Below are 27125 nucleotides of genomic sequence, written 5' to 3' on the forward strand. Positions count from 1 at the left end.
AAAGCATCTGCCTGCAATGTGGGAGACGAGGGTTCAATCCCTCAGTGGGGAAGATCCCCTGTAGAAGGAAATGGCAACCCACTCCAGCATTTTTGCCTGGAGGATCCCATGGACCGAGGAGGCTGGTGGGCTACAGTCCACAGGGTCGCAAAGAGTCGGACACGACTGAGCTACTTCACTTTAATGACTCTCAGATATCTTTTTTGGATTACTGGATAGATGGAGGTACTATTTACAAGAACAGAAAGTTTGCCAAAATAACACATTTAGTAAGAAAAGCCCTCTGGAACCCAACGTTGGTAGGCAACCTGGGTATAAATTTTTTTTCTGTTGCTGATATTCCACAAGTTCTTTGGAAGAGGCAGCTGAAGAAATGCCTGATTTATTGCCCTCCAAAGGTTGGGCTTCACTGCAAGGAGTTCCAGATATCCACCTGTCTCTGGTAGATATTCTCAGTAGAGTGCCATAAGGCTCTTGCTTATCTGGCTCTCTAGTATTCATTGCAGCCCTTCATCTCCTCCAAGCTTACAGTCATACAAAGCAGGAAATATAGATGCAACAATTTCCATTAAATATACAGTTAAGCCCCAGTTTTTTCTTAAATTATTTATTTTTAATTGAAGGATAATTGCAATATTGTGTTGGTTTCTGCCATACATCAACATGGAGCAGCCATAGGTATATATATGTTCCCTCCCTCTTGAGACTCCCTCGCATCTCCCACCCCATCCTGCTCCTCTAGGTTGGCACAGAGCCCCGGTTTGAGTTCCCTAGGTCATAAAGCAAATTCCCACTGGCTATCTATTTCATATATGGTAGTGTATATGTTTCCATGCTACTCTCTCTATTTATCCCACCCTCTCCTTCGTACCCCTCCCTGTGTCCATAAGTCTGTTCTCTATGTCTGCATCTCCACTGCTGCCCTGCAAATAGGTTTATCAGTGCCATCTTTCCAGATTCCATATATATGTATTAATATATGATATTTTGATATTTGTTTTTCTGACTTGCTTCATTCTGTATAATAGGCTTGAGGTTCATAAACCTCATTAGCACTGACTCAAATGCATTATTTTCATGGCTGAGTAATATTCCATTGTATATATGTACCACAGCTTCTTTATCTATTCATCTGTCGATGGACATCTAGGTTGCTTCCATGTCCTGGTTATTGTAAATAGTGCTGCAATGAGCATTGGGGTACATGTCTCTTTTTCAATTATGGTTTTCTCATGATATATGCCCAGTAGTGTGTTTTTAGGGTTATATGGTAGTTTTATTCCTAGTTTATAAAGGAATCTCCATATTGTTCTCCACAGTGGCTGTATCAGTTTTATTATCACCAACAATGCAAGAGGGTTGTTCCTTTAATCCACCCGCCTTCAACATTTATTGTTTGTAGATTTTTTTGATCATAGCCATTCTGATTGGTGTGAGGTGATATCTCATTGTAGTTTTGATTTGCATTTCTCTAATTATGAGTGATGTTGAGTATCTTTTCATGTGTTTATTAGCCATCTGTATGTCTTCTTTGGAGGAATGTCTGTTTAGGTCTTTTGCCCACTATTTGATTGGGCAGTTTGTTTTTCTGGTAATGAGTAGTATGAGCTGCTTGTATATTTTGGAAATTAATCTTTTGTAAGTTGTTTCATTTGCTATTATTTTCTCCCATTCTGAGGGCTGTCTTTTCACCTTGTTTATAGTTTCCTTTACTGTGAAAAAGCTTTTAAGTTTAATTAGATCACACGTGTTTATTTTTGTTTTTACTTCCATTACTCTAGGAGGTGGGTCATAGAGGATCTTCTTGTGATTTATGACATACAATGTTCTGCCTATGTTTTCCTCCAAGAGATTTATAGTTTCTGGTCTTACATTTAGGTCTTTAATCCATTTTGAGTTTATCTTTGTGTATGGTGTTAGGAAGTATTCTAATTTCATTCTTTTCCATGTAGCTGTGCAGTTTTCCCAGCACCACTTATTGAACAGACTATCTTTGACCCATTGTACATTCTTTTTTATCTTCATTTATTTTTTTGTACATTCTTTTTAAAAAAATTATGTATTTTAATTGGAGGAAAATTATTTTACAATATTTTGATGGTTTTTGCTGTACATCAACATGAATAGACCATAGTTATACATATGTCCCCATCCTGAACCTTCTTCCCACCTCCCTCCCCACCCTGTCCCTCTGGGTTGCCCTAGAACACCAGCTTTGGGTGCCCTGCTTCATGCATTGAACTTGTACTGGCCATCTGTTTTACATAAGGTAATGTACATGTTTCAATGCTATTCTCTCAAATCATCCCACCCTTAACTTCTCCCACTGAATCCAAAAGTCTGTACTTTGCATCTGTGTCTCCTTTGCTGTCCTGCATGTAAAATCATTGGTACTGTCTTTCTAAATTTTATATATACATATATATGTGTGTGTGTGTGTGTGTGTGTGTGTGTGTGTGTTAATATATAGTATTTGTCTTTCTCTTTCTGTCTTACTTCACTCTGTATAATAAGCTTCAGGTTCATCCACCTCATTAGAACTGACTCAAATGCATTACTTCTTATATTGAGTAACATTCTATTGTATATATGTACTAGAACTTCCTTATCCATTCATCTGCCTATGCACATTTAAGTTGCTTCCACATCTTAGTGATTGTAAATAGTGCTGTAATGAACATTGGGGCACGTGTGTCTCTTTCAATTCTGGTTTCCTTGTAAATAGTGCTGTAATGAACATTGGGGCACATGTGTCTCTTTCAATTCTGGTTTCCTCAGTTGGATTGCTGGGTCATATGGCAGTTTATTCTCAGTTTTGTAAGGAATCTCCACACTGTTCTCCATAGTGGCTGTACCAGTTTGCATTCAAACTAACAGCATAAGAGGGTTCCCTTTTCTCCACACCCTCTCCAGCATTTACTTTGTGTAGTCTTTTTTTTTAATTTAATTTTTTTTGATGATGAACATCCTGACTGGCATGAGATGATACCTCGTTGTGGTTTTGATTTGCATTTCTCTAATAATGAGTGATGTTGAGTATCTTTTCATGTGTTTATTAGCCATCTCTATGTCTTCTTTGGAGAAATGTCTGTTTAGGTCTTTTGCCCACTTTTTAATTAAATTGTTTGCTTTTCTAGTATTGAGCTGCACGAGCTGCTTATATATTTTAGAGATTAATTCTTTGTCAGTTGTTTCATTTGCCATTATTTTCTCCCATTCTGAGGGCAGTCTTTTCACCATACATATAGTTTCCTTCATTGTGAGAAAGCTTTTAAGTTTAATTACGTCCCATTTTTTACATTTTTAAAAACTTTCCATTTCTCTGGGAGTTGGGTCATAGAGGGTCTTGCTGTGATTTATGTCAGACAGTGTTCTGCCTATGTTTTCCTCTAAGAGATTTATAGTTTCTGGTCTTACATTTAGATCTTTAATCCATTTTGAGTTTATTTTTGTGTGTGACATCAGAAAGTTTCTAATTTCATTCTTTTACACATATTTGACCAATTTTCCCAGCACCACTTGATGATGGTCTTTTCTCCATTGTATATTTTTGCTTCCTGTGTCAAAGATAAGGTATCCATAGGTGCATGGATTTATCTCTGGACTTTCTATTTTATTCCATTGATCTATATTTTTGTCTTTGTGCTAGTACCATACTCTCCTGATGACTGTAGCTTTGTAGTATATTCTGAAGTCAGGAAGGTTGATTTCTCCACTTCCATTCTTCTTTAACAAGATTGTTTTGGCTATGCAGGGTCTTTTGCAGGGTCTTATTTCCATACAAATTGTGAAATTATTTGTTCCAGTTCTGTGAAAAATACCATTGGTAGTTTGATAGGGATTGCATTGAATCTATAGATTGCTTTGGGTAACAAACTCATTTTCAGTGTATTTATTCTTCCAGTCCACAAACATGGTGTATTTCCCCATATATTTCTGTCGTCTTTGATTTCTTTTATCAATGTTTTATGGTTTTGAATATACAGGTCTTTTGTTTTCTTAGGAAAATTTATTCATAAGTATTTTATTCTTTTCATTGCCATGGTGAATGGAATTTTTTCCATAATAATCTCTTTCTGATTTTCTGTTGTTAGTAAATAGAAATGCAAGGGGTTTCTGTGTATTAATTTTATATCCTGTGACTTTACTATATTCATTGATTAGCTCTAGTAATTTTCTGGTGGCCTCTTTTTTCTATGTAGAGGATCATGTCATCTACAAATGGTGAGTGCCTTACTTCTTTGTTTCCAAGCTGGTTTCCTTTTGTTTCTTTTTCATCTCTGTTTGCTCTGGCTAGGACTTCCAAAGCTATGTTGAATAGTAGTGGTGAAAGTGGGCACCCTTTTCTTGTTCCTGATTTTAGAGGAAATGCTTTCAAACTTTTACCATTGAAAATAATGTTTTTTGTGGGTTTGTCAAATATGGCTTTTATTATGTTGAGGTGTGTTCCTTCTATGCCTACTTTCTGGAGAGTTTTTGTCATAAATGGGTGTTTAATTTGGTCAAAGACTTTCTCTGTGTCTATTGGAATAAGCATATGGTTTTTATCTTTCAATTTGTTATATGGGGTATCACATTGATTTGTGTTTATTGAAGAATCCTTGAATCCCTGGAATAAAGCCCACTTGATCATGATGTATTGTCTTTTTAATATGTTGTTGGATTCTGTTTGCTAGAATTTTGTTGAGGATTTTTACATCGATGTTCATCAGTGATATTGGCCTGTAACTGTCTTTATTGTAATATCATTGTCTGGTTTTGGTATCAGAGTGATGGTGGCCTTATAGAATGAGTTCAAGAGTTTTCCTTCCTTTGCAATTTTCTGGAAGAGTTTCAGCAGGAAACGTATTAGTTCTTTAAATTTTTGGTAGAATTCACCAGTGAAGCCATCTGGGCCTGGGCTTTTGTTTGTTAGAAGATCTTTCTTTATAGTTTTGATTTCCATGTTTGTGATTGGTCTCTTCATATTTTCTATTTCTTCCTGGTCCAATTTTGGAAGGTTATACCTTTCTATGAATGTGTCCTTTTCTTCCACGTTGGCCATTTTATCAGCATATAGTTAATCATAGTAGTCTCTAATGATCATTTGTATTTCTGTGTTGTTTGTTGTAATTTCTCCACTTCCATTTCTAACTATTAATTTGAGTCTTCTCCCTTTTTTCTTGTTGAGTCTGTCTAATGATTTGTCTATTTTGTTTATCTTCTCAAAGAATCTGCTTTCAGTTTTATTGATCTTTTCTATAGTCTCCTCTATTTCTTTTTCATTTATTTCTGCTAGTTTTTTATGATTTCTTTCCTTCTATAAATTTTGGAAGGGGTTTTTTTTTGGTTCCTTTTCTAGTTACTTTAAGTGTAAGATTAGTTTATTTATCTGATGTTTCTCTTGTTTCTTGAGGTAGGCTTATATTGCTATGAACTTAGATCTCAGCACTACTTTTAATGAATCCCAGAGGTTTTGGGTTCTCGTGTTTTCATTATCATTTGTTTCTAGGCATATTTTGATATCTGTTTTGATTTCTTCAGTGATCTGTTGGTTATTCAGAAGCGTGTTGTTTAGCCTGCATGTGTTTGTGTTTTTTTTTTAATTTATTTCCTGTAGTTGATAACTAATCTTATAGCATTGTGATCAGAACAGATGCTTGAAATTATTTCAATATTTTTTTCAATTTACCCAGACTTGATTTGTGGTCCAGAATGTGATATATCCTGGAGAATGTTCCATGTGCACTTGAGAAAATGGTGAAACCCATTGTTTTGGGGTGCAATGCCCTGTAGTTATCAACTAGGTCGTACTGGTCTAATGTACCATTTGAAGCTTGTGTTTCCTTGGTGATTTTCTGTTTGGATGATCTGTCCATTAGTGTGATAAAATATTAACGTCCCCCACTATTATTGTGTTACTGTCACTTTTCCCCTAATAGTTGTTACATGTCCAGTTTCCCCACCAGAGCTTATTGAAGAGACTGTTTTTCTGCCATTGTATATTTTTGCCTCATTTCTCACAAATAAGTTATATACATGTGTGTGGGTTTGTCTCTGTACTTACTATCTTGTTCCATTGGTCTATATTTCTGTCTTTATTCCAGTACCATACTGTCTTGATGACTGTAACTTTCTTTTTTTTTAAATTTATTTATTATAGATGGAGGCTAGTTACTTTACAATGTTGTAGTAGTTTATGCCATACATTGATATGAATCAGCCATGGGTTTACATGTGTTCCCCATCCTGAATCCCCCTCCCACCTCCCTCCCCATCCCATCCCTCTGGGTCATCCCATTGCACCAGGACTGAGCACTTGTCTCATGCATCGAACCTGGACTGGTGATCTGTTTCACATATGATAATATACATGTTTCAATGCTATTCTCTCAAATCATGCCACTCTTGCCTTCTCCCACAGAGTCCAAAAGACTATTCTATACATCTGTGTCTCTTTTTCTGTCTCGCATATACGGGTATCATTATCATCCTTCTAAATTCCATATATATGCATTAGTGTACTGTGTTGGTGGTTTTTTTTTTTTCTGTCTTACTTCACTCTGTATAATGGGCTCCAGTTTCATCCACCTGATTAGAACTGATTCAAATGTATTCTTTTTAATGGCTGAGTAATATTCCATTGTGTATATGTACCACAGCTTCCTTATCCATTCGTCTGCTGATGGACGTCTAGGTTGCTTCCATGTTCTGGCTATTATAAACAATGCTGCGATGAACATTGGGGTACAGGTGTCTCTTTCAATTCTGGTTTCCTCAGTGTGTATGCCCAGTAGTGGGATTGCTGGGTCATATGGCAGTTCTATTTCCAGTTTTGTAAGGGATCTCTGCACTGTTCTCCATAGTGGCTGTACTAGTTTGCATTCCCACCAACAGTGTAAGAGGATTCCCTTTTCTCCACACCATATCCAGCATTTATTGCTTGTAGACTTTTGGATAGCAGCCATTCTGACTGGCATAAAATGGTACCTCATTGTGGTTTTGATTTGCATTTCTCTGATAATGAGTGATGTAGAACATCTTTTCATGTGTTTGTTGGCCATCTGTATGTCTTCTTTAGAGAAATGTCTGTTTAGTTCTTTGGCCCATTGTTTGATTGGGTCGTTTATTTTTCTGAAATTCAGCTGCAGGAGTTGCTTGTATATTTTTGAGATTAATTCTTTGTCCGTTGCTTCGTTTGCTATTATTTTCTCCCATTCTGAAGGCTGTCTTTTCACCTTGCTTATAGTTTGTTTCGTTGTGCAAAAGCTTTTAAGTTCAATTAGGTCCCATTTGTTTATTTTTGCTTTTATTTCCAATATACGGGGAGGTGGGTCATAGAGGATCCTGCTGTGATTTATGTCGGAGAGTGTTTTGCCTATGTTTTCCTCTAGGAGTTTTATAGTTTCTGGTCTTACATTTAGATCTTCAATCCATTTTGAGTTTATTTTTGTGTATGGTGTTAGAAAGTGTTCTAGTTTCATTCTTTTACACGTGGTTTTACAGTTTTCCCAGCACTTCTTGTTAAAGAGATTGTCTTTTCTCCATTGTATATTCTTGCCTCCTTTGTAGAAGATAAGGTGTCCATAGGTACATAGACTCATCTCTGGGCTTTCTATTTTGTTCCATTCATCTATGTTTCTGTCTTTGTGCCAGTACCATACTGTCTTGATGCCTGTGGCTTTGTAATAGAGCCTGAAGTCAGACAGGTTGATTCCTCCAGTTCCATTCTTCTTTCTCAAGATTGCTTTGACTATTCGAGGTTTTTTGTATTTCCATACAAATTGTGAAATTATTTGTTCTAGTTCTCTGAAGAATACTGTTGGAAGCTTGATAGGGATTGCATTGAATCTATAGATAGTTTTGGGTAGTAGACTCATTTTCATTATATTGATTCTTCCGATCCATGAACACGGTATATTTCTCCATCTATTTGTGTCCTCTTTGATTTCTTTCACCAGTGTTTTATAGTTTTCTATATATACGTCTTTTGTTTCTTTAGGTAGATATATTCTTAACTATTTTATTCTTTTTGTTGCAATGGTGAATGGAATTGTTTCCTTAATTTCTCTTTCTGTTTTCTCGTTGTTAGCGTATAGGAATGCAAGGGATTTCTGTGTGTTAATTTTATATCCTGCAACTTTAGTATATTCATTGACTAGCTCTAGTAATTTTCTGGTGGAGTCTTTAGGGTTTTCTATGTAGAGGATCATGTCATCTGCAAATAGTGAGTATTACTTCTTCTTTTCCAATCTGGATTCCTTTTATTTCATTTCCTGCTCTGATTGCTGTGGTCAAAACTTCCAAAACTATGTTGAATAGTAGCGGAGAGAGTGGGCACCCTTGTCTTGTTCCTGACTTTAGGGGAAATGCTTACAGTTCTTCACCATTGAGGATGATGTTTGCCGTGGGTTTGTCATATATAGCTTTTATTATGTTGAGGTATGTTCCTTCTATACCTGTTTTTTGGAGGGTTTTTATCATAAATGGATGTTGAATTTTGTCAAAGGCTTTCTCTGCATCTATTGAAATAATCATATGGTTTTTATTTTTCAATTTGTTTATGTGGTGTATTACATTGATTGATTTGTGGATATTGAAGAATATTTGCATCCCTGGGATAAAGCCCACTTAGTCATGATGAATGATCTTTTTAATATGTTGTTGGATTCTGTTTGCTAGGATTTTGTTAAGGATTTTTGCATCTATGTTCATCAGTGATATTGGCCTGTAGTTTACTTTTTCTGTGGCATCTTTGTCAGGTTTTGGTATTGGGGTGATGGTGGCCTCATAGAATGAGTTTGCAAGTTTACCTTCCTCTGCAATTTTCTGGAAGAGTTTGAGTAAGATAGGTGTTAGCTCTTCTCTAAATTTTTGGAAGAATTCAGCTGTGAATCCATCGGGTCCTGGGCTTTTGTTTGCTGGAAGATTTCTGAATACAGTTTCAATTTACATGCTTGCGATGGGTCTGTTGAGATTTTCTATTTCTTCCTGGTTCAGTTTTGGGGAGTCATACTTTTCTAAGAATTTATCCATTTCTTCCAAGTTGTCCATTTTATTTGCATATAGTTGCTGCTAATAGTCTCTTATGATCCTTTGTATTTCTGTGTTGTCTGTTGTGATCTCTCCATTTTCATTTCTAATTTTGTTGATTTGATTCTTCTCCCTTTGTTTCTTGATGAGTCTGGCTAATGGTTTGTCAATTTTACTTATCTTCTCAAAAAACCAGCTTTTGGCTTTGTTGATTTTTGCTATGGTCTCTTTTGTTTCTTTTGCATTTATTTCTGCCCTAATTTTTAAGATTTCTTTCCTTTTACTAACCCTGGATTTCTTCACTTATTCCATTTCTAGTTGTTTTAGATGTAGAGTTAGGTTATTTATTTGACTTTTTTTTGTTTCTTGAGGTGAGCCTGTATTGCTATGAATCTTCCCCTTAGCACTGCTTTTACAGTGTCCCATAGGTTTTGCATGGGTTTGTTTTCATTTTCGTTTGTTTCTATGCATATTTTGATTTCTTTTTTTGATTTCTTCTGTGATTTGTTGATTATTCAGCAGTGTGTTCTTGAGCCTCCATATGTGGGACCTTTTAGTAGTTTTTCTCCTGTAACTGACATCTAATCTTACTGCAATGTGGTCAGAAAAGATGCTTGGGATGATTTCAATTTTTTTTAATTTACCAAGTCTAGATTTATTGCCAAGGATGTGATCTAATCTGGAGAAGGTTCCGTGTGCGCTTGAGAAAATGGTGAAATTCATTGTTTTGGGGTGAAATGTCCTATAGATATCAATTAGGTCTCACTGGTCTATTGTATCATTTAAAGTTTGTGTTTCCTTGTTAATTTTCTGTTTAGTTTATCTGTCCATAGGTGTGATTGGGTATTAAAATCTCCCACTATTATTGTGTTATTGTTAATTTCCTCTTTCATACTTGTTAGAATTTGCCTTACATGTTGTGGTGCTACTATGTTGGGTGAATTTATATTTATAATTGTTATATCTTCTTCTTGGATTGATCCTTTGATCATTATGTAGTGTCCATCTTTGTCTCTTTTCACTGCCTTTGTTTTAAAGTCTATTTTATCTGATATGAGTATTGCTACTCCTGCTTTCTTTTGGTCTCTATTTGCATGAAATATCTTTTTCCAGCCCTTCCCTTTCAGTCTGTATGTGTCCCTTGTTTCGAGGTGGGTGTCTTGTTGACAACATATATAGGGGTCTTCTTTTTGTATCCATTCAGCCAGTCTTTCTCTTTTGGTTAGGGCATTCAAACCATTTACATCTAAGGTAATTATTTATAAGTATGATCCCGTTGCCACTTACTTTATTGTTTTGTGTTCAAGATTATACACCCTTTCTGTGTTTCCTGTCTAGAGAAGATCCTTTATCATTTGTTGGAGAGCTGGTTTGATGGTGCTGAATTCTGTAAGGTTTTGCTTGTCTGTAAAGCTTTTGAATTCTCCTTCACATTTGAATGAGATCCTTGCTGGGTACAGTAATCTGGGCTGTAGATTATTTTGTTGCATCACTTTAAGTATGTCCTGCCATTCCCTTCTGGCCTGAAGAGTTTCTATTGAAAGATCAGCTGTTATCCTTATGGGAATCCCCTTTTGTGTTATTTGTTGTTTTTCCCTTCCTGCTTTTAATATTTGTTCTTCGTGTTTGATCTTTGTTAATTTGATTATTATGTCTCTTGGGGTGTTTCACCATGGGTTTATCCTGTTTGGGACTCTCTGGGTTTCTTGACTTGGGTGATTATTTCCTTCCCCACTTTAGGGAAGTTTTCAACTATTCTCTCTTCGAGTATTTTCTCATGGTCTTTTTTTTTTTTTTTGTCTTCTTCTTCTGGGACTCCTATGATTCGTGTGTTGGTGCGTTTATCATTGTCCCAGAGGTCTCTGAGGTTGTCCTCATTCCTTTTAATTCTTTTCTCCTCTCTATTTCATTTGTTTCTATCATTCTATCTTCTACCTCACTTATCCTATCTTCTTCCTCCATTATTCTACTGTTGGTTCCCTCCAGAGTGTTTTTGATCTCATTTATTGCATTATTCATTATATAATGACTCTTTTTTATTTCTTCTAAGTCCTTGTTAAACCTTTCTTGCATCTTCTCGATCCTTGTCTCCAGGTTATTTCTCTGTAACTCCAATTTGTTTTCCAGAGTTTGGATCATTTTCACTATCATTGTTCGGAATTCCTTATTAGGTAGATTCCCTATCTCTTCCTCTTTTGCTTGATTTGGAGGGCATTTATCCTGTTCCTTTACCTGCTGGGTATTTCTCTGCCTTTTCATCTTGTTTATATTGCTGTGTTTGGGGTGGCCTTTCTATTTTCTGGCAGTTTGTGGTTCCTCTTTATTGTGGAGGTTCCTTGCTGTGGGTGGGGTCAGACGGGTGGCTTGTCAAGGTTTCCTGGTTGCGGAAGCTTGTGTATGTGTTCTGCTCATTGGAGCTTGATTTCTTCTCTCTGGAGTGCAATGAAGTGTCCAGTAATGAGTTTTGAGATTTCAGTGGGTTTGGTGTGACTTTGGGCAGACTGTATATTGAAGCTCAGGGCTATGTTCCTGTGTTGCTGGAGAATTTGTGTGGTATATGTTACTCTGGAACTTGTTGGCCCTTGGGTGGTGCTTGGTTTCAGTGTAGGTATGGAGGCGTTTGATGAGATCCTCTCATTTAATGCTTCCTGGATTCAGGAGTTCTCTGGTGTTCTCAAGATTTGGACTTAAGTCTCCTCTCTCTGGTTTTCAGTCTTTTTCTTACAGTAGCCTCAAGACTTCTCCATCTATACAGCACTGATGATAAAACATCTAGGTTAATGATGAAAAGATTCTCCACAGTGAGGGACACCCGGAGAGGTTCACAGAGTTACATGGAGAAGAGAAGAGGGAGGAGAGAGATAGAGGTGGCCAGGAGGAGAAGAGGGGAATCAAAAGGGGAGAGAGCAAGCTAGCCAGTAATCACTTCCCTATGTGCTCTCCACTGTCAGGATCTCTCAGAGATGTTCACGGAGTTACATAGGGAAGAGACGAGGGAGGAAAAATTATAATATATATATATATATATATATATATATATATATGAAGTTTGCTTTAAAAATAGGGTCTTATTTATCCAAAGAAGACATACAGATGGCTACGAAACACATGAAAAGATGCTCAACATCACTCATTATTAGAGAAATTCAAATCAAAACCACAATGAGGGAGGCGGTCCTAAGATGGCTGAGGAATAGGATGGAGAGACGACTTTCTCTCCCATAAATTCACCAAAAGAACTTTTAGACGCCGAACAAATTCCACAAAACAACTTGGAACATCAGACACACAGAAAGGCAGATCATAGTCTTCAAAAGGAGGTAGGACAAAATATAAAAGATAAAAAGAGAGTCAAAAGAGGTAGGGATGGAGATCCGTCCCAGGAAGGGAGTCTTAAAAAAGAGAGAAGTTTCCAAACACCAGGAAACACTCTCTCCGGCGGGTTGGTGGTGAGCCTTGGAACTGCAAAGGGCAAAATAACTGGGAGGAAAAGTAAATAAATTATTAAACCACACGGTTTAAGTACCTAGCAGCAATTCCCAGCGGGCGCGGGCACGCAGCCCAGACACGCGCTTCCCCAACTAGCAAGCGGGGACTGGACAGGGAGGGGCAGGCCACATTGCTTTGGGTTAGGGCTGAGCCTGAATGCCCCGTGGAAATCTGAGGGAACTAGATTGAGACAGCACCCTCGACCGTGGGATAGATTTCCCGCGAAAAGCCCTAACCTAAGACACCGCCAGGCCAGCTCACAGAACAAAGGACTGAGCAGAGTGAACCAACCGCAGACCAGCCCATCCCCAGCAGGAGACAGGAAGGGGAGGGCAGCGAGAGCCCAAAGGGCGGAATCGCGACCCCAGAGAGGCATTCTATAGCAAACTGCAAACAGACCTCGCTGCTAACCAGGAGTGCTTGGAACTCTGGAGGGTCAACACCCGCCGAGAGGGTCACAGCCAGAAATCAGCTCCCCAGGGGAGAGCACGGCACACCTGGGAATCTGTGCCCATTGTACACCCAGAAAACCGAGTGGCTGGGTCGGGGGAAGGGAAAAAGATGCCGCCTCCGACCGCGGTAGCCAAAAACCAGGTCACCAGCGCTGCTCGGACCTGGGAATGGCACAGAACCCAGGCTCAACCAAGTCTGCGCCTTTGTGAAGTACCTGGGAACCAGAACCTGAGCAGCTTAGACCTGGGAAATACAGGAACCCCAGGGGCCACTTCAGACAGTTCCTGGCAGTGCAACCTAGAGCCTGAGCAGTGTAGACTGGGAAAGCACACACGCCGTGAGCGGGGCAAGCCCAGAGTGGCTGAAACATTGTGAGCACATGCCAGTGAGGTTTGTTTGCAGTGTTCCTCCCTCCCCACAGCACGACTGAACAAGTGAGACTAAACAAAATGTGACCACCACCACCTTCCTGTAATTAGCATTGACTACATAGGAAGGGGCCTAGAGACCTTGAGAAGTACAAGATGGACCAAGGAACTATCTGAAAATGAACTGACCCCAAACAGTCCATAACAGCTCCAGAGAAATTCCGAAATATATTTTTACTAGTTTCATTTTTTTAATTTTTTACCCTTTTTAAAATTATTTTTTATTAATTTTTTTAAAATTTTATTTTATTTTCTTATTTTATTTTTATTTTTGAGTCCCCTATTACTCTTTCAATTTTCATTTTTATAACCTACTATAACTTTGCAAAAAAAGACCCTATTTTTATTTTTTTAATTTTTTTCTTTTTTTTCTTTATGACATTATTTTTAAAGCAAACTTCGTATATATATATATATATATATATATATATATTATAATTTTTGTGACTTTGGTGGGGTGTTTTTTTTCTGTTTTCATTTCTTTCCTTTTTTTTTCTTCTTTTCTTTCCCCTTTTTTAATATGGCATTTTTCAGAACCTAACCTCTACTCAAGATTTTTAATCTTTGCTTTTTAGTGTTTGTTATCAACTTTGTATCTTCAAGAACCCAATCTTCAGCACGCATTTTTACTTGGGAACGAGATCACTGGCTTGATTGCTCTCTCCCCGTTTTAGCTGTCCTTTTTCTCCAACAAGTCGCCTCCATCTCCCCACTCCCCCTTTTCTTCTGTACCCAACTCTGTGAATTTCTTTGTGTGTTCTGGGCTGTGGAGAACACTTAGAGAACTGATTACTGGCTGGATCTGTCTCTCCTCTTTTTATTCCTCCCTTTTCTCCTCCAGGCCACCTCTGTCTCCTTCCTCCCTTTTCTCTTCCCTATGTAACTCCGTGAACATCTCTGAGATATCCAGATGGTGGAGAGCACATAGGGAAGTGATTACTGGCTAGCTTGCTCTCTCCCCTTTTGATTCCCCTCTTCTCCTCCTGGCCACCTCTATCTCCCTCCTCCCTCTTCTCTTCTCCATGTAACTGTGTGAACCTCTCCGGGTGTCCCTCACTGCGGAGATACCTTTCATGATTAACCTAGATGTTTTATCATAAGTGCTGTATAGATGGAGAAGTCTTGAGGCTACTGTAAGAGTAAGACTGAAAACCAGAGAGAGGAGACTTAAATCCAAATCTTGAGAACACCAGAGAACTCCTGAACCCAGGATGCATTAAACGAGAGGAGCTCATTATACACCTTCATGCCTACACTGAAACCAAGCACCACTCAAGGGCCAACAAGTCCCAGAGTAACATATACCACACAAATTCTCCAACAACACAGAAACATAGCCCTGAACTTCAACATACAGGCTGCTCAAAGTTACACCAAACCCACTGAAATCTCAAAACTCATTACTGGACACTTCATTGCACTCCAGAGAGAAGAAATCACGCTCCACCCACCAGAACTCATATACAAGCTTCCCCAACCAGGAAACGTGGACAAGCACCCGTCTAACCCCACGCACAGTGAGGAACCTCCACAATAAAGAGGAACCACAAACTGCCAGAAAACAAGCCATCCCAAACACAGCAATATAAACAAGATGAAAAGGCAGAGAAATACCCAGCAGGTAAAGGAACAGGATAAATGCCCTCCAAATCAAACAAAAGGGAAAGAGATAGGGAATCTACCTGATAAAGAATTCCAAATAATGATAGTGAAAATGATCCAAAATCTGGAAAACAAATTGGAGTTACAGAGAAATAACCTGGAGACAAAGATCAAGAAGATGCAAGAAAGGTTTAACAAGGACTTAGAAGAAATTAAAAAAAGAGTCAATATATAAAGAATAATGCAATAAATGAGATCAAAAACACTCTGGAGGGAACCAACAGTAGGATAACGGGGGCAGAAGATAGGATAAGTGAGATAGAAGATAGAATGATAGAAATAAGTGAAACAGAGAGGAAAAAAGAAAAAACAATTAAAAGAAATGAAGACAACTACAGAGACCTCTGAGACAATGTTAAACGCACCAACATATGAATCATAGGAGTCCCAGAAGAAGAAGACAAAAAAAAACACCATGAGAAAATACTCTAGGAGATAATAGTTGAAACTTCCCTAAAGTGGAGAAGAAAATAATCACACAAGTCCAAGAAACCCAGAGAGTCCCAAACAAGATAAACCCAAGGCAAAAAACCCCCAAGACACATAATAATCAAATTAACAAAGATCAATCACGAAGAACAAATATTAAAAGCAGGAAGGGAAAAACAACAAATAACACACAAGGGGATTCCCATAAGGATAACAGCTGATCTTTCAACAGAAACTCTTCAGGCCAGAAGGGAATGGCCGGACATACTTAAAGTGATGCAACAAAATAATCTACAGCCTAGGTTACTGTATCCTCCAAGAATCTCATTCAAATATGAAGGAGAAATCAAAAGCTTTACAAACAAGCAAAACCTCAGAGAATTCAGCACCACCAAACCAGCTCTCCAACAAATGATAAAGGATCTTTTCTAGACAGGGAACAGAGAAAGGATGTATGATCTCAAACCCAAAACAATAAAGTAAGTGGCAACGGGATCATACTTATCAATAATTACCTTAAATGTAAATGGGTTGAATGTCCTAACCAAAAGACAAAGACTGGCTGAATGGATATAAAAACAAGACCCCTATATATGTTGTCTACCAGAGACCCACCTCAAAACAAAGGACACATACAGACGTCAAAGGAAGGGCTTGAAAAAGATATTTCATGCAAATAGAGACCAAAAGAAAGCCGAAGTAGCAATACTCATATCAGATAAAATAGACTTTAAAACAAAGGCGGTGAAAAGAGACAAAAATGGACACTACATAATGATCAAAGAGTCAATCCAAGAAGAAGATATAACAATTATAAATATATGTGCACCCAACATAGGAGCACCACAACATGTAAGGCAAATGGTAACAAATATGAAAGGGGAAATTAACAATAACACAATAATACTGGGAGACTTTAATACCCCACTCACATCTATAGACAGATCAACTAAACAGAAAATTAACAAGGAAACACAGACTTTACATGATACAATAGTCCAGTTAGACCTCATTGATATCTATAGGACATTTCACCCCAAAACAATGAATTTCACCTTTTTCTCAGGCACACACGGAAACTTCTCCAGAATAGATCGTATCCTGGGCCATAAATTTAGTCTTGGTAAATTCAAAAAATCGATATCATTCTAAGCATCTTTTCTGACCACAATGCAGTAAGATTAGAAGTCAATTCCAGGAGAAAAACAGTTAAAAACTCCAACATATGGAGGCTTAACAACACACTGCTAAATGACCAACAAATCACAGAAGAAATCAAAAAAGTAATCAAAATATGCATAGAAACAAAGGAAAATGAAAACACAACAACCCAATACCTATGGGACACTGTAAAAGCAGTGCTAAGGGGAAGATTCATAGCAATACAGGCTCACCTCAAGAAACAAGAAAAAAGACAAATAAATAACCTTACTCTACCCCTAAAGCAACTAGAAAAGGAAGAAGTGAAGAACCTCTGGTTTAGTAGAAGGAAATAAATCTTAAAAATTAGGGCAGCGATAAATGCAAAAGAAACAAAAGAGACCATAGCAAAAATCAACAAAGCCAAAAGCTGGTTCTTTGAGAAGATAAGTAACCTTGACAAACCATTAGCCAGACTCATCAAGAAACAAAGGGAGAAGAATCAAATCAACAAAATTAGAAATGAAAATGGAGAGATCACAACAGACAACACAGAAATACAAAGGATCATAACAGACTATTAGTAGCAACTATATGCAAATAAAATGGACAACTTGGAAGAAATGGATAAATTCTTAGAAAAGTACGACTTCCCAAAACTGAGACAGGAAGAAATAGAAAATCTCAACAGACCCATCGCAAGCATGTAAATTGAAACTGTATTCAGAAATCTTCCAGCAAACAAAAGCCCAGGACCAGATGGATTCACAGCTGAATTCTACCAAAAATTTAGAGAAGAGCTAACACCTATCCTACTCAAACTCTTCCAGAAAATTGCAGAGGAAGGTAAACTTCCAAACTCATGCTATGAGGCCACCATCACCCTAATACCAAAACCTGACAAAGATGCCACAGAAAAAGAAAACTACAGGCCAATATCACTGATGAACATAGATGCAAAAATCCTTAACAAAATCCTAGCAAACAGAATCCAACAATATATTAAAAAGATCATACATCATGACCAAGTGGGCTTTATCCCAGGGATGCAAGTATTCTTCAATATCCGCAAATCAATCAATGTAATACACCACATAAACAAATTGAAAAATAAAAACCATATGATTATTTCAATAGATGCAGAGAAAGCCTTTGACAAAATTCAACATCCATTTATGATAAAAACCCTCCGAAAAGCAGGAATAGAAGGAATATACCTCAACATAATAAAAGCTATATATGACAAACCCACGGCAAACATTATTCTAAATGCGGAAAAACTGAAAGCATTTCCCATAAAATCAGGAACAAGAGAAGGGTGCCCACTCTCACCGCTACTATTCAACATAGTTTTGGAAGTTTTGGCCGCAGCAATCAGAGAAGAAAAAGAAATAAAAGGAATCCAGATTGGAAAAGAAGAATTAAAACTCTCACTGTTTACAGATGACATGATCCTCTACATAGGAAACCCTAAATACTCCATCAGAAAATTACTAGAGCTAATCAACGAATGTAGTTAAGTTGCAGGATATAAAATTAACACACAGAAATCACTTGCATTCCTATAGACCAACAACGAGAAAACAGAAAGAAACTAAGGAAACAATTTCATTCATTATCGCAACGAAAAGAATAAAATACTTAGGAATATATCTACCTAAAGAAACAAAAGACGTATATATAGAAAACTATAAAACATTGGTGAAAGAAATCAAAGAGGACACAAATAGATGGAGAAATATACCGTGTTCATTGATCGGAAGAATCAGTATAGTGAAAATGAGTATACTACCCAAAGCAATCTATAGATTCAATGCAATCCCTATCAAGCTACCAATGGTATTCTTCAGAGAACTAGAACAAATAATTTCACAATTTGTATGGAAATACAAAAAGCCTCACATAGCCAAAGCAATCTTGAGAAAAAAGAATGGAACTGGAGGAATCAACCTGCCTGACCTCAGGCTCTACTACAAAGCCACAGTCATCAAGACAGTATGGTACTTAAACAAGGATAGAAATATAGATCAACGGAACACAATAGAAAGCCCAGAGATAAATCCACACACCTATGGACACCTTATCTTCGACAAAGGAGGCAAGAATATACAATGGAGAAAAGACAATCTCTTTAACAAGTGGTGCTGGGAAAACTGGAAAACCACTTGTAAAAGAAGCAAACTAGAACACTTTCTAACACCATACACAAAAATAGACTCAAAATGGATTGAAGATCTAAATGTAAGACCAGAAACTATAAAACTCCTAGAGGAAAACATAGGCAAAACCCTCTCTGACATAAACCACAGCAGGATCCTCTATGACCCACCTCCCAGAATATTGGAAATAAAAGCAAAAATAAACAAATGGGACCTAATTAAACTTAAAAGCTTTTGCACAACAAAGGAAACTATAAGCAAGGTGAAAAGACAGCCCTCGGAATGGGAGAAAATAATAGCAAATGAAGCAATGGACAAACAATTAATCTCAAAAATATACAAGCAACACCTGCAGCTCAATTCCAAAAAAATAAACGATCCAATCAAAAAGTGGGCCAAAGAACTAAACAGACACTTCTCCAAAGAAGACATGCAGATGGCTAACAAACACATGAAAAGATGTTCAACATCACTCATTATCAGAGAAATGCAAATCAAAACCACTATGAGATACCATTTCACGCCCTTCAGAATGGCTGCTATCCAAAAGACTACAAGCGATAAATGTTAAAGAAGGTGTGGATAAAAGGGAGCCCTCTTACACTGTTGGTGGGAATGCAAACTAGTACAGCCACTATGGAGAACAGTGTGGAGATTCCTCAAAAAACTGAAAATAGAACTGCCGTATGACCCAGCAATCCCACTGCTGGGCTTACACACTGAGGAAACCGGACTTGAAAGAGACACGTGTACCCCAATGTTCATTGCAGTACTGTTTATAATAGCCAGGACATGGAAGCAGCCTAGATGCCCATCAGCAGATGAATGGATAAGGAAGCTGTGGTACATATACACAATGGAATATTACTCAGCCATTAAAAGAAATACATTCGAATCAGTTCTAATGAGGTGGATGAAACTGGAACCTATTATACAGAGTGAAGTAAGCCAGAAAGAAAAACACCAATACAGTATACTAACACATATATACGGTATTTAGTTAATCGGTAAAGATAACCCTGTATGCGAGACATCAAAAGAGACACAGATAAATAGAACAGTATTATGGACTCTATGGGAGAGGGCGAGGGTGGGATGATATGGGAGAATGGCATGGAAGCAATGTAAATTATCATATGTGAAACTAATCGCCAGTCCAGGTTCAATGCATGATACAGGGTGCTCGGGGCAGGTGCACCGGGATGACCCAGAGGGATGGGATGTGGAGGGAGGTGGATGGGGGGTTCTGGAAGGGGAAAACATGTACACTGATGGTGGATTCATGTCAATGTATGGCAAAACAAATACAATAGTGTAAAGTTGAAAAAATAGAAAATAAACTAATTAAAATAATAATAATAAACGTTTTTGTATATTTCCCAGATACTTCTTGATGCTTGGTAAATGATGAATAAGATTATAAAGCTTTATTTTGAGAGGGGAGTTTTGCGGGAGAATAGATACATGTATATGTATAGCTGAGTCCCTTTGCTGTCCACCTGAACCTATCACAACATTGTTAATTGGCTATACTCCAATATAAAATAAAAAGTTTTTTTTAAAATAAAAAAAAAAGAAAAGAAAACCACAATGAGGTACCATTTCACACCAGTCAGAATGGCTGCTATACAAAAGTCTACAAGAAATAAATGCTGGTGAGGGTGTGGAGGAAAGGGAACACTCTTACACTGTTGGTGGGAATGCAAACTAGTACAGCCACTATGGAGAACAGTGTGGAGATTCCTTAAAAAACTAGGAATAGAACTGCCATACGACCCAGCAATCCCACTGCTGGGCATACACACCAAGGAAACCAGAACTGAAAGAGACGCGTGTACCCCAATGTTCATCACAGCACTGTTTATAATAGCCAGGACATGGAAGCAACCTAGATGTCCATCAGCAGACGAATGGATAAGGAAGTTGTGGTACATATACACAATGGAATATTACTCGGCCATTAAAAAAATACATTTGAATCAGTTCTATTGAGATGGATGAAACTGGAGCCCATTATACAGAGTGAAGTAAGCCAGAAAGAAAAACACCAATACAGTATACTAATGCATATATATGGAATTTGAAAGAAGGTAACGATAACCCTATATGCGAGACAGAATAAGAGACACAGATGCATAGAACAGTCTTATGGACTCTGAGGGAGAAGGTGAGGGTGGGACGTTCTGAGAGAATAGCATTGGAACATGTATATTATCATATGTGAAACTGAACGCCATTCCAGGTTTGATGCATGAGACAAATGCTCAGTGCTGGGGCAATGGGATGACCCAGAGGGATGGGATGGGGAGGGATGTGGGAGGCGGGTTCAGGATGGGGAACACATGTAAACCCATGGCTGATTCATGTCAATGTATGGCAAAAACCACTACAATCTTGTAAAGTAATTAGCCCCCAACTAAAATAAATAAATTTATTTAAAAAAATAAAAATACAGTCTTAAAAACATAAAAAAAATTAAAATAGGGTCTTTTTTTTTGCAAGGTAATAGTAGGTTATAAAAATGAAAATTGAAGGAGTAATAGGGGACTTAAAAATAAAAATAAAATAAGAAAATAAAATAAAAGTAAAAAAAATAATTTAAAAAGTTTTAAAAATTTTAAACAATGATAATAGTAGTAATTTACCTAGGACTTTCTCTGGAGCTGTTATGGACAGTGTGGGGTCAGTTCATTTTCAGATAGTTCCTTGGTCCAGCTTGTTCTTCTCAAGGTCTCTAGGCCCCTTCCTATGTAGTCAGTACTAACTACAGGGTTTTAATCTGTTGCATCTGTCACTTCCAAAGTGGTTCCCTCCCTTTCTTTTAGCTTCTTCTGTTTGCTGGTCTCTTCAGTGTCTAATTTCCACCCTGACACAAGGGAGGTGGTGGTGGTCACTTTTTTTTTAGTCTCACTTGTTCAGTCGTGCTGTGGGGAGGGAGGAACACTGCAAAGAAATCTCCCTGGCATGTGCTCACAATGTTTCAGCCACACTGGGTTTGCCCCACTCACGACGTGTGTGCTCTCCCAGTCTACACTACTCAGGCTCTAGGTTGCACTGCCGGGAACTGTCTGAAGTGGCCCCTGGGGTTGCCTGTACCAGGTCTAAGCTGCTCAAGTTCTGGTTCCCAGGTACTTCACAAAGGCGCAGACTTGGTTGAGCCTGGGTTTTGTGCCCTTCCCAGGTCCGAGCAGCTCCGGTGACCAGGTTTTTGGCTAGCACGGTTGGGGGCTGCACCTTTTTCCCTTCCCCCGTCCCAGCCACTCTGTTTTCTGGGTGTACAATGGGCACAGCTTTCCAGATGTGCCATGCTCTCCCCTGGGGAGCTGATCTCTGGCTGCGACCCTCTCAGCAGGTGTCGACCCTCCAGAGTCCCAAGAAGTCCTCATTAGCAGCGAGGTCTGTTTGCCCTTTGGTATAGGATGCCTCTCTGGGGCCACGTTTCCGCCCTTCCGGCTCTGGCTGCCCTCGCCTGCCTGTCTCCTGTGGGGGATGGGCCGGTCTGCAGCAGGCTTGCTCTGCTCAGTCCTTTGTTCTGTGAGCGGGCCTGGCGGTGTCTTAGGTTAAGGCTTTTGTGGGGAAAGCTATCCCATGGTCTAGGTTGCTGTCTCAATCTAGTTCCCTCAGATTGCCCTCGGGGCATTCAGGCCCAGTCCTTACCCAGAGCAATGCAGCCCGCCCCTCCCTGCCCAGCCCCCACTTGCTAGTTGGGGATACGTGCGTCTGCGCTGCGTGCCCTCTGGGAGTTGCTGTTAGGTACATAAACTGCGGGTTTTAATTATTTATTTTTCCTCCCGGTTATTTTGCCCTCTGCTATTCCAAGGCCTGCCACAGACCCGCCAGAGAGAGTGTTTCCTGGTTTTGGAAACTTCTCTCTTTTTTAAGACTCCCTTCCCAGGGTGGATCTCCATCCCTACCTCTTTTGACTCTCTTTTTATCTTTTATATTTTGTCCTACCTCCTTTCGAAGACTATGGGCTACCTTTCTGTGTGTCTGATGTCCTCTGCCAGCATTCAGAAGTTGTTTTGTGGAATTTGCTCGGCATCTAAATGTTCTTTTGGTGAATTTGTGGGGGAGAAAGTCTTCTCCCTGTCCTATTCCTCCGCCATCTTAGGACTGCCCCCTCGCTTTTTTTTTTCATTTTATAACATTTCATTGGCCATCTTTTGTTTTCAGTACATCCAACTCTTATCTCATTATTCTTAACAGCTAATGCACCAATATCTGAATATTGAAATTATCAGTAATTGGTATCAATCCTGAAATTATCAGTAATTGGAATGAATCCTCAAACTAGTTGCCTTGGTATTTTCCACAACTGTGAGTCAGAATGGATGTCATTCTGTTGCCCATTATTTGAAAGTTGCACAGTTAATTAAATTAGTAAGCACTTGGGAAGATTGGTAAGTGTTGAGCAGTAAGTTGAAAAACAACATATGCAAACCAGATTGCCACCTGAATTTACTACAACATAAAATAAAATACTCTGGAGCATTTATAAGGAGAAAGGGGAGAATGAGCTAGATTTAGACAAACTATTAAAATACCAATGCATTTTGAACTTCCCTGGGGATCCAGTGGTTAAGAATCCACCTGCCAGTGCAGGAACACAGATTTGATCCCTGGTCCAGGAAGATCTCACATGCAACTAAGCCCAAGAGCCACAGCTACTGAAGCCCATATACTGTAGAGCCTGTGCTTCATAACAAGAGAAGCCATCTCAATGAGAAGCCCACATATCACAACAAAGAGTAGCCCCTGCTCACCACAGCTAGAGAAAGTCAATGTGCAGCAACAAAGACCCAGCACAGCCAAAAATAAATAAATAATTTTAAAAATTAATGAAAACAATGCATTTTTATCTTCATTGTCACTTATTTATAATTATAGGATTATACATGGTCATTGTAGAAGATGGGAAATAGAGAAGCACATTAAAAGAAAAACAATCATTACCCTAATCCTATGACCTTAACCATAGTTAATATTTATTTTTGTTATATAGATTCTTATCTTTTTACTTTAAAATTTTTATTATGAGATACAATACCATGATTTTTAAAACATTCCAAAAAATACAGAAAGGTGCAAAGTAAAAAGTGAATTCCTCTTTTCACCATTCTCACTCTCACCTTCTGGATATTCACTCACTGTTAATTCCTCTCATAATTTACATTTAAGTGTATTGATCTTGCCTTTTTTCTGAGTATATAAATATGTTAGGTGATATATACACCACTATGGGAGTCATACTGTGTTGATGGTCTTTATATTACTTTCTTCACTTAGTTTTCTACCCAGAGCGTACATATTCAATATATAGCCCAAGTGCATCTATTTCAAATAGTTTGACTTGACACTTCTCCTCACCCCATTCCATGCCATTGAATTTCTGATCTTTCACAGAGAAAGGTCTTAGCTGAGATTCCATTCCAGTGAATCACACATTCTTTCTGTGTGTATGGTTCTATTTCAGACCATTTGTTGGGAGGTACTAGAGAAGAAAAATAGTTAGTACCATGTAGTACAGTGGAAAATCTCAATTATTTGGGTTTGGATCTCAGTTTCATCATTTGTTGGCTGTGTTTAAAGGGTAAAATGCTTCAAACAACCTTGTGAGATATTTTTATCCCTCTTAAGAGATGAGGAAACAGAGACTCAGCCAGGGAGAAATGACTTATTTAAGGTCACACAGCTAGTATGTTTTATAGTCAGGATGTAAGCAAAGACCAGTTTGAGGCACAGCCTATGTGTTTTCCTTTCAACCATCGTGGCTTTTCTTTGGGACTTCAGTATAAGTGAATGAGAAAAGTCTTTAAAGTTATTGCTTAAGTTTTTGACCAAAGCCTTACTAAAAGGTAATGTACTCTGTTATCTTTCCAGTATCCAAACATCTCTTATCTGACTTCTTTTGTTTTGTCATATTTCCTTTTTTAGGAGAGAAGCCTTATAAATGCACTTGGGATGGTTGCTCCTGGAAGTTTGCTCGCTCGGATGAGCTCACCCGCCATTTCCGCAAGCACACAGGCATCAAGCCTTTCCGGTGCACAGACTGCAATCGTAGTTTTTCTCGCTCTGACCATCTGTCTTTGCACCGCCGGCGCCATGACACCGTGTAAGCGGTACAGACTGCAGTAGAAGAGCTGCACTGGTCTCTTTCGTGCACACGCCCGTGTGCTATAACATCATGACCATCTTTTCCTCTTTGACTCAGCTTGCCTGTGGGATGGGATACAGCTCACTGACCCAGACTGATGAAACTGGAGGAAAAGATAGCTGATCTCTCGTGGAGACTCCTTATATTCCATCTTCATTTCTTCCCTGTCTCATCCCCAATTTTTTTCAACCTCCACATGGGTTGAATTCCAGTGCGGCACCCATGGTTGCCCCCTCCCCTGCCTGTTATGAGATAGGACATTTTTCCTACAATAAGAAAAGAGGAATCAAATTCAAGGCTGTGAACAAACATATGCTGCTTTTTTTTCTTATTTTTCTCTTGTTTTATAGATTCTTATCCATATTTTTGAATCAGTATATCAATGTGGTTGGTAGTGTCCTAAAATGACTTTTTTCAAGTTCCCAGGAAAAAGAGGGCATAACATTGTAGTTGGTTGATAAGATTTACAGGTATTTGGGTCCTGAGTATAGGGCACATTCTTGGTGAATAAACTGAGTCCCATACCAAACTCAAAGACTGTGTAAAACCAATCCTTTTTGTTCTTACATTTTGGTTTTCAGACAGTGCTGGTACTTCTTGCTTCTTTAGTCCATCAAAGGGAATGAAAGGATCTTCTTGTCCTCCTTTTCATCCTCTTCTTCCTCCTCCTCCTTCGTAATCAAAGATTTTTCTGCACAGTTACATTCTTTGTTATGTTAAACTTGGACAGAATCTTCAAAGCACACACTAACATGCCAGTATGGAAAAAAATGTTCCAAGAGAGTAAATTGGGCAGTGATAGGAGCAAGTAGATCCAGGATGATCCTGTAAACAAATAGAGGGGGGCTTTCCTTTGTATAGGATATCAAAAGTGCTGTAATCACAAACCTCATTCAAATGACAATCTGTTGAGACAGTGTCTTGAGGTGATAGCTGTACTGTTTATTCTTCTGTTTACATAAAGCTACTGTTATGAACATACTGCGTGATGAAAAAATGACACACTGGGGCCATGTTACACAGAGCTGAGAGGTTAGAAGAAAAAATGTGTTAATTCCATGGTTATTAGCATGCATTCCTGTATGTTTCAAATGGAACATAAGAGGCTTTTAGTGAAAAGTATTAATGGCAAACAGAAAGCAATTTGATGTTCTACAACTGCTGTGAACATCTAAGACATTTCTTTTATCCATTATAGCAGGTTGCATAATATACACATTTGGTTACCTAATCAAACTGCTTTGTCATAATGTCTGGGACATAAAACCCTCTGTTCCAGGCGCTGGACCTCAGATCTACCTCCACATGGCAAATTTCCTCTCCCAGGGTGGGGGAGGGGAGCTTTTAATAACTTAATTGTGGACACAGCTTCTCTCCTGAAAAAGATTCTCTTCATATGGTATCCCCTTTCCTTGGCAGATATTTAACCAGTCTCTCTTGAATACTTTAGGCTACTACCTCCCAAGGCCATTTATTCTGACTAAATTATAGAATTCTAGTACCAAGAAGGGATCCTATCAACTATATAGTCCTACCCATCATTAATATTTTGCAGATGAGACAAATATGGGTCAGATTTCTTCCCAAGATGTTTCTTTGAGGTTTTGCAGACCTGCACACTCATTCTCCCAGGGATCACACTATTAAACCAAATTAAAAAAAAATACATGATTGGTTTCAGTATTTGTCTAATTTTATATGTTATGCTTCAGAAAAATTTAAACCACTTACAGAATAATTTACAGTTGACTAAATGGTAAGTAAAATGTGCTTATGGTCATTGATATGTAACATTAGGCACACAAGTTTTCTATTCTTAACACTTTATATAATATCTCAGGTTTGATTTATCTCATTTCAAGTTACAGTGTCTTTCCAGTCCATAAATCCTCATAAATTCAAGGACTACCTGTATTTTTCAAAATGATATGTAGATTTTTACTATTTTAGCCTTGTTATTTTGATATAGGTTTTACCTTAACTTTTGGTGTGCAAATTCTGCAATACAGACTAATTGTTAAAGCATAGGAGGTATCTCCCTGTGCAGCTGTAAGACAGGTTGTTAAAGGTAAAACTTACATTGTTAAAGTTACCATCATACATAAGTTAAGCTTATAATTGAGTAGTTGATATGGTATTTCACAGTAGCATTCAAAGACATACTCTTTTTTTTCCAGAGTTTGGATTTGAGACTTCTTT

General features: G+C 38.2%; 1 protein-coding gene across 3 annotated transcripts in view; it reads left to right on the top strand.

Annotated features, from left to right (window-relative positions):
* Positions 1 to 25461, top strand: part of KLF8 (KLF transcription factor 8) — a 200739-nt gene extending 175278 nt beyond the window's left edge. For all 3 annotated transcript variants that reach the window (XM_081565519.1, XM_081565517.1, XM_081565518.1), the window contains one exon: positions 24707 to 25461. In XM_081565519.1, coding sequence (XP_081421645.1) covers positions 24707 to 24888 — 182 coding nt within the window. In that variant the 3' untranslated portion in view covers positions 24889 to 25461. The remainder of the gene's footprint in view (positions 1 to 24706) is intronic.
* The last annotated feature ends 1664 nt before the right edge of the window (positions 25462 to 27125 follow it).

This window comes from Giraffa tippelskirchi, chromosome X (assembly GCF_054371585.1).
Source record: "Giraffa tippelskirchi isolate mGirTip1 chromosome X, T2T-mGirTip1v1.2.pri, whole genome shotgun sequence".
Classification (NCBI taxonomy): domain Eukaryota; kingdom Metazoa; phylum Chordata; class Mammalia; order Artiodactyla; family Giraffidae; genus Giraffa; species Giraffa tippelskirchi.